This window comes from Thalassophryne amazonica, chromosome 12, assembly GCF_902500255.1.
Source record: "Thalassophryne amazonica chromosome 12, fThaAma1.1, whole genome shotgun sequence".
In the NCBI taxonomy this organism is placed as follows: domain Eukaryota; kingdom Metazoa; phylum Chordata; class Actinopteri; order Batrachoidiformes; family Batrachoididae; genus Thalassophryne; species Thalassophryne amazonica.
This window is the reverse complement of record NC_047114.1, coordinates 23,381,968-23,390,403: the sequence shown is the minus strand read 5'-3', so window position 1 is coordinate 23,390,403 and position 8,436 is coordinate 23,381,968. Positions and strand designations below refer to the sequence as shown.

Here is an 8,436-nt window from a genome sequence, read left to right as displayed (position 1 = left end):
CAATCCACCAATCAGGCCTGTACAGTAGAGTGGCCAGACGGAAGCCACTCCTTAGTAAAAGGCACATGGGAGCCCACCTGGAGTTTGCCAAAAGAGAGGTGCTGCAAAGAGGAATGGGCAAAACTGCCCAAAGATGGGTGCAACAAGCTTGTGGCTTCATATTCAAGAAGACCTGAGGCTGAAATTGCTGCCAAAGTTGCATCAACAAAGTATTGGGCAAAGGGTGTGAATACTTACGTACACGTGATTTCTTTGGTTTTTATTTTTAATAAATTTCAACAAATTTCAGAAAACCTTTTTTCATGTATTCATTATGGGGTGTTGTGAGTATAATTTTGATGGAAAAATTAATTTACCCCATTTTGGAATAAAGCTGTAACATAACAAAATGTGGAAAAAGTGAAGCTTTGTGAATGCTTTCCAGATTGCACTATAACCCCAACTCAGGAAAAGTTGAGGGGGAAAAAAATGCAGTAATTTTTACATTTTCTGTACATGGATTTTGCAAAGTATAACACCTTTTCATGTGGTGAAATCAGTTTTTAAAAAGTCACTAACTCAGCATTGGTTTCAGGTCCATCCTTTGATGAAACCTGATCACTAACACCATCACCTTCTTCTTCAGTGGTTTTAGGTGTACTTGCCTGGGGGCTGCTCGGTCGCTCTGTCTGTCCGTCTGACTCAACTTTCTTTTCTTGTTTGCCAAACACTTCTCCAATCCTTGACCACACAGCCAGCATTGTTAAAGTGTCCATGGCGCTGCATAAAAGATCAAATCAGTCAAACCATCCAGCAAGTCTTATTTTTCTCTTATTTTAGTAACATCGCTGTCACATGACACACATGGTCACTTACTAGGAGCTGGTGGGGACGCTCTTCATCAGGGGTGCCATCAAAGTGAAATCGTGGTACACTGCCTGTCGGGGGGTGAGTCGTCTGTCAGCCTCCACATGAAGTAACCCCTCAAGAAGGTGAAGAAACGCCTTCCTGTCTTCAACCTGCTTGGAATCCTCTGGATTCTCACATTCCTGATCGGTAAAAGCAACGGTTCATCATTTAAGCCCCGGTCACAACCCACTGTGCGTTTTTTGCGGATGCCACGGCCACTACGTTTTTGTGAAAACGTATGGAGGCAGTAGCAAGAGGAGGGAGGGAGTACGTTCAACGCACGTCTTTAGGAGTGTAATGATAAAGAGAGTTGACAATAAAGCAGTGTGTGTGTGGGGTCGCTTTTCTTTTTTATGAGCGGGACCGGAGCGGCAGGTGTTTTTCGGCGTCGGCGATGCATGAGCATGTCCAGCCTGCAGCGGTAAGTTGTACGAGTGTTTACAAGACTCTAAAAGTTACAGCTAGTTAACAGACTGAAGCTGTGGAGTGTGTGTTGCTGATGTTTGGAAATAAAGTCCAAGTTCAAGTGAGAAGCTGCGTTGTGCATGCAAGTCTGTCGGCCTCCATAGTATGTGGTGAGTGCCGTAATCCGTACTGCCTACGTACGGATTTGGTTAATTCAATAGTAACTGAATGAAAATGTGCTGCTTTGAATCCGTACTGAGGCAGTACTCACAACGTGCATCATCTGTACTGCTGGTGAATCTGCAGCCTGACCGCAGCGAAAGTTCTGCATGCACTAAAACCTCTACGGCGTGTCTGCGTGCTCCTAAATTCGTACTGAGGCAGTACTTACGAAGTACGGATCTCCAAATTTAGCCCACGTTTTTGCAAGTAGACTGCACGCACGTGCAAGTACGGTGGGTTGTGACCACGGCTTTAATCTCACTGAGAGCCAGACATTGATATGAATTCAGTCTTTGTATGTACAGTAGTGACTACGTACCGGCATCGGCTCGTCCAGACTGCTGGACGTTTCAGACGAGTCCACACACAGATTCATGGGAATTGTGATGTTATTAAACTCCTGCCGTGTCTGAAAACAAAGAATATTATAAATATTGTTGTATAACTGAAGTAATAGCCAAAGATCAAGCAGAGAAGCACTGCAGTACCATAAGTGTCCAAGCTGGTCCTTTGATGTCCTGGTTCTTGTTAAAATATGAATCTGTGTAAAGTCCATGATCCAGCAGCTCGTCTCTTGGCTGACCCAGAATGTGGATGATTTTGCTGAGCTGGACAGAGAATATATCAAATCACATCAGCTGACATTTTACTTTCGGTCTTCTCTGGGTTTTGGGTCTTCTCTGTCTGTGAGACACTGAAATAAAATAAAGCTCCACCACGTTACTCACCAGTTTGTGTGGACAGTATGTTTGGAAGAGGTTCCTGCCCAGATACAAGCAGGCAGCCACACATCCGAGGCTCCATACATCAATGGTCTCTGTGATGGGGAGGCCGAGGAGAACATCTGGAGCCCTGAAGATGGAAGATAAGAGCAAAATATGATAAATACGACCAACGTCTAAAGGACAAGAAAACCACAATATATGATGAATAACTACTGAGAACAGCTGTGGATTACCATGTTAAATTCAATGACAACCTCAGCTGTCATGAACAACTAAAACACAAACTGTCCAGGATGAACCCACCTGTAACTCGCAGGCTGACACGTCATGCCCCGCCTGACACCCTCAGCTGGAATCGCCAAACCAAAGACGATTGATTTGACCCGGTATGGCTTTTTCACATGATCCACGAGCATGATGTTGTCAAGTTTTATGTCAGTGTGGATCACACCGACGCTCATCAGGGCATCTAGAGCTCGGAACAGCTGCAGAGAAAGAAGAAGAACAAGTTTAATTTCTGTTGCAGTAATTTGCACGTGTCATGACTTTGAAATATGGAGCCCAAAAGGGATCTGGTCTAAAATATGAATAAAATAGGCCTGACACTAGTGGGTGGGCTGGATGTACAAAACTGCAATTTTTTTTTCCCCAATCAGCAGATCAACTGCAGTGATTTCTGCTGTTCTGATTTGTTGTTTTCTTGCTACGTTCTCAACCTCACAGAGCGACATTCAAAAAGACAGAGAAGACAGAAGAGATAAGAAAGCCCATATCCTATTGGTTCCATTAGTGCCAGCTGTTTGCTGGTTCTGCTGTTGACTCTTTGAGCCTCATCAACAATGTGGAAGAAATTGTTCTATTTTTTATGGGGGGGCAGCACAGAAACATCGATTCTCCATTTGATTAAAATTCACTCTTGAAAAGGAGCTAAATCGGATGCTCAGTTGAATAAAAAGGCATTGTTCTGTAGAACTTCAGTTCAACCTTCATCTTTGTCATTACAACTGATGGTGAGTCTTCGGTGTTTTATTTTCAGTGCATCCACTGTGGTGCATTATTAAGTCCATATCTGAAACATTGTAACTTTCATTTTGATGGGTCAGATGAGACTTGGTCAGTGGTGGACTGTGTAGGACAGCCTTAGCTGTGAATCAGTGGTGGCAAAAAGTCTCTCTGTGAGGTTTTGTTTGCTGTTGATGTGCTGAAAGCTCACTAAGAGAAAGATCAAACCCACGTAATAATTACCTGCATGAGAATGATCCTGATGGCGGACAGAGGGAATGGCCTACAGCCTCTCTCCACAAACAGGTCGTAGAGACTTTTGTCGAGCATCTCAAATACTAGGCATGGATGTCCTCGATGATCAAAACCTTTCAAGAAATCAACAAGATTGTTGGTTCTTGGATCCAGTTGGCGGATTTTGATCAGCATGTCAAGCTTGAGACAAAACAGAAAATGATATAATTCAGTCATAAAACTACTTAAGATTAGATTTCATCACATACTGTAACAGAACAAACTGGAAGAAATATGTGCCGCCCCAAACAGACAATCATCACCAGGACTCTGATGACCTACCTCTCTGTCAACATCATCCATGCAGTTTGTCCTCTTCAGGATCTTCACTGCCAAGGGCTCACCAGTGTCTTCTATGATGCACTTGGCCACTTTTCCAAAGACACCTTCTCCTTTCACTTCACGTACGATGTAGCGACAGAATTGGCCAACCAGAAGATCATCTTTTTTGACCAAAGGTCGTTCAGGTTTTGAGTCTTCTTGAGAGTCTGTTGAGAGAAATTGTTTATGAAGGCAAATCAGTGGATTTCTTACACTGTTGCATGATTAAGTCATCTTAACAGAAACAAAGAGCTGAGTTTTCTTTTATTTTCTTGGGATACAGAGCTGGTCTGTCACTACACAGACGTTGTTCAAGTTCTGTTCATGCTACCTGCCTGTGTCCTTGGAGAAGACACTTCATCTACATTGTCCCAGTTCACTCAGCTGTCATTGGGTTCCAGCCTTGGCTGGTGAAGTAACCTGTGTCAGACTGGTGTCCTGTCTTAGATTTTCATCTGCTTCATGCTACAGAATCCGCAAATAAGCACCGACACCAACGGGTCTCAGGGACTATTTAGACTTACTTTTAATGCTTTTTTTTTTTTTTTTTTTTTTTTGAGATTCTGTGACAATTCAAACTGGCAAATGTTTAACAATGGAGAGAGTCAGTGTGACCACAGTTTGATTATATGTTAATTAAAGGGCCACACCACCCATTGAATTCAGCCATTCCCAAACTTAAGAATGCCTGGGCCACTTTAAAATCTGAATCACCTGTGACAAAATCCAAAACCATAATCACAATTTTGATCAACATATGAGGCTAAGATGAATTATTTGCAGATGCACAGTGTGTTAAATTCTGTCAGATAAATTAAGAATAAAATATAAATTTGCTCCCATGGCCTTGTTTTATTTTTCCGTTTAGATTTGATACGTCACTACTTGATAATGACGTATTTTCAAGTAATCTTGAACTTGCTAAAAAAAAAAAACTGAAAGTCAAATACATTTTTTTAAATTTTATTCTGACCCCCTTGACCCATGTGCAAAACATTCATGATCCACCAAAGGGTATCTACTGAAACTTTGGGAGCCACTACTTTAACGCAACATGAGAATGACAGATGTTCTCCTTTCATCACCCAGACTGTAGAGCAATATTTCTCTGCCAGCTTTGATGCTCCTTTTCTTTTAAAACATGCAGAATAATAAGTAAATAAAATCACTGCCACTATCAATAAATTGTGGAGTCAATTTGTCAACATGTCCATAATATATTCTTTTTAATTGTTGTTTCTCGTGCTTTTCTTTTTCGCAGTCTCAAGATAAACCAGTACTCTGATGTGGTGCCAGGTCCTCAACAGTACCTGAACCAATACTTTAACAATTACAACACAAAGGCTGACTACATTAAATAATGGCTTTTTATATTGCTGAGGCAAATTTGAATGTCAAATTAAACCAAATATGAGCACCTTAAATATATATGGAAATAAATACACAGGAACTTCACAGAATAAATAAAATCTTGCCCAAGTACCATCATTTAACACTCAAACGCTGTTGAAAAGGGAAAACCACAGCAGCAGTAATGACTGCTTACATTAACATTTGAGGCAGAAATAAAAAATATATATCTAAAAATTTAGCAAGTATGATTGAGAAAAACATTCAAAAGCCATTTAGAACAGATCAAACATTGATACTGACATGTAAAGTTTCTATAATAAGCCATTTTATGTTTTATTTTTGATGTTATATCTCAAATGATTACAGTACAGAATTTTATATTGCACTGAAGAATGAGCTTTTTCTTATCGGTGATATGATTAAATATAAACATTTGTGGACTATATTTTTAAGAAATAGTAATGCAAAGAATACTTCAAGAAGATGAATTATAATCCAAAATATTCTGTAATCCAACAACAGTTTGTCGGGATTCATGGTGAAGAATGAACAGAATGCAGGACACAGAATGCAGACTCACAGAAACTGGAGTTGGAGTAATAAAAGGCTTTATCAGAGTCAAAAAACAAGCACAGTTCAAAAAAGCACAGTGAGTCCAAGTACAAGGGCTGAGTCAAAAAACAGGGTCTAACACAAAGCAAGGTCTTACACAGTTGAGCAAAAGGTCAGGAGCAAAACAAGGCTGGAACGCAGACTAGGTCAAACGAACTGGCAGAGGAGTGGAGAAAGGGAAGGCCTTAAATACACAGATGAGGTAATTAGCTTAACAAGGTGCATGTGTGGATGAAAGTTCCAGAAGGGAGGTGTGGTTGGGTGAATCCAAGAGGAGCGATGAGATGCAAGAGAGTGAGGGAGTGATTCAGGGAGACTGTGACAAAGATGAAACAGACAAGTGCAAGAGAATAAGTGAACCTAAGGACAAAACAGAGACAAAGATGAAACAGACAAGTGCAAGAGAGTAAGTGAACCTAAGGACAAAACAGAGACAAAGATGAAACAAGCACGTGCAAGAGTGTAAGTGAACACACGGGGGGAACAAAGAAGAAACACAGGTGCAAGAGTGTACGTGAAGGATATGCAATCGGTGACCAAAATTAATGACAAAGGAACAAACTAAACACATGGCTAAAGTCAAGAAGATAACATTGCAAAGAACCTATAAATTACCATCTGAACTGTAAAACAGAAAAAACACAAGACAACCATATAAGCTACGTGAAGAACACAAGAGGACTGAAACAACTAACGACTACATTATAAGAATCAGGAGACAAACCAGAATGGTTAACACAGTGGAAACAACCATAACTGGATGGAAACAAAGAATGAAAAAAACTACATGACTAAAATATGAAGAACAGAAAATCCAAAAATAAACAGAAAACAAACCAGAGACTAGAGAATATAGAACAGAAAATAAATGATGAACACAGAATAAAACTAATAACTAGAAAACTGAGCTATGAAAATGGGCCGACCCCGGAGGCCGACAGAACCCCCCAAAAAACATGGCAGAAGGAGACACAGGGCCGCCAACAATGAGTGGGCCGGTGGGGGCTGGCAGGCGGGCCCAATCCCACTGAAGAGCTACCAGAAAGGATCCCCGAGGCCAGAAGGGCAAGAACAGAAACAGAAACTGTGCCTCGGGGGCGTCAGTCCTCAGTCAAAACCACAACTGGGGGCGTCGACTAAGAGGCAGACCAACACCAAGAGCAGGAGGTCGACCATGAAAACCAAAAGTTCCCCACTTCTCGGCGAAATGGTGGGCAAGATGACCAGAAGCTGAGGCAGGGATAGAGGCAGGCCTAAAGGGAGGTGCAGGAGACAAAACCTCAGAAAAACCAGACCCCTTACTGGGAACAAATTGTTGGGGTCCAGCATAGCGGGCGAGACAAATTAAAGAAATAATGGACTGAAAAGCCATGCGTGCCCGCATCCAAAACAAAAACAAAGCGGGGAATCGAAATAAATAAAAAAAAACAACCATCAAAAACCAAGCAACCCCAAAAAAACAAACAAACAAAAAAAACACAACCAAGTGGAGGAGGGACTGGTGAAAAACAAAGGGGACCTGAACCCAGGAAAAATGGAATATACTACATGAAAAATCCAACATAAGGATCTCGGCCGGAAGTAACCCAGGTTAATTAAAATCAGCAAAAGATTTGAGATAAGTGAACCAACAAAAGACCTGGGGGGGTAAATCAACATTATAAATGGGCAAAAATGAAGAAGCCAACCAGAAAAAACGTAACCAGGGCAACAAAATGGAAACAGATTAATAACCAACCAATAGGGGGCACCAAACCAAGAAAAGATAAGAAAAACAGACACCATAAAGGGGGCAAAAGAAAATGGACAAATCACTGGAAAAGATGGGAAAAAGATCAAAAGAAAAATTATACTTGGAATTGGGGCCCAACCAATGCAGAAAACAAAATAAAACGTCATGAAAACACTGAAACACCAATGAACCAAACCAAGTAAATGGGACCCAAACCATAGCAGGCAACTCATGAAAAAGAAAAAAAACTGATGGAATGCACTTGAGGACTGACAAAAAATGGGCAACTTAAGCCAGGAACCAAAGAACCTTACCCATATGTCATGCAGGGAAATTACTGGTTTCCTTTTTGATTTTAACATATGTAAAAACCAGAAAAACATGAAAGACAGGGTGTACCAGACCAGAGAAAGGATTATAACTGATGTAACATGATGACTTGACGAAAAAGGAACAAAACATTGCTTTAAGAGTCCAGACTGCATGTCAAATGAAAACGATAGAAAACAGCAAGCAGAGTTGCCCAAAGGAATAAAAAGAAGCAAAACTCACAGTCATGAAGACTATGGAGTTGGTGGTTTGTTTTGGTGAATCCACAGTAGTGCAGGGAAGTCGTGAAAGTCCGGAAGTTGTGTTCTGGGGTGAATTCTCCTCTGTGGCGCATGCTGGAGATGAGCTTGGTGCCATGCACGCAGCTAGTTCAGGGGCTGTGCATGGAGCAGCCCATTCTGGAGCCGCTTTAAGGTGTGAGGCTGCTGGTGGGGGTGCTGGAACCACCTCCTTCGGCACCATAGACATCTGTGGAGCAGCGGGCAATGTGATTGCATCAGGTGAAGCCGCTGCTGTTGGTGATGAAGCGCATGCTGGGATGATTTCATCCAA

The 8,436-nt window shown here is 41.5% G+C and overlaps 1 protein-coding gene across 1 annotated transcript; it reads right to left on the bottom strand.

The window, feature by feature from the left end:
• Window positions 1-542: 542 nt before the first annotated feature.
• Window positions 543-8,218, bottom strand: LOC117521176 (homeodomain-interacting protein kinase 1-like). The gene is made up of 9 exons (XM_034182526.1): window positions 8,107-8,218; window positions 3,819-4,024; window positions 3,486-3,677; window positions 2,544-2,725; window positions 2,244-2,367; window positions 2,004-2,123; window positions 1,835-1,924; window positions 856-1,028; window positions 543-759 (listed from the first exon to the last, which is right to left on the bottom strand). The coding sequence occupies exons 1-9, from the start codon at window positions 8,216-8,218 to the stop codon at window positions 543-545; spliced, it is 1,416 nt and encodes a 471-aa protein (XP_034038417.1).
• Between the last annotated feature and the right edge of the window lie 218 nt (window positions 8,219-8,436).

Coding starts and splice junctions, on each gene's coding strand:
- LOC117521176 (XM_034182526.1), bottom strand. CDS start 8,218: ATGCGCCACAGAGGAGAATTCACCCCAGAACACAACTTCCGGACTTTC. Junction 1,029..1,834: donor GTCTGGACGAGCCGATGCCG/GTACGTAGTCAC, acceptor TTTACCGATCAG/GAATGTGAGAATCCAGAGGA. Junction 760..855: donor AGCGTCCCCACCAGCTCCTA/GTAAGTGACCAT, acceptor TCTTTTATGCAG/CGCCATGGACACTTTAACAA.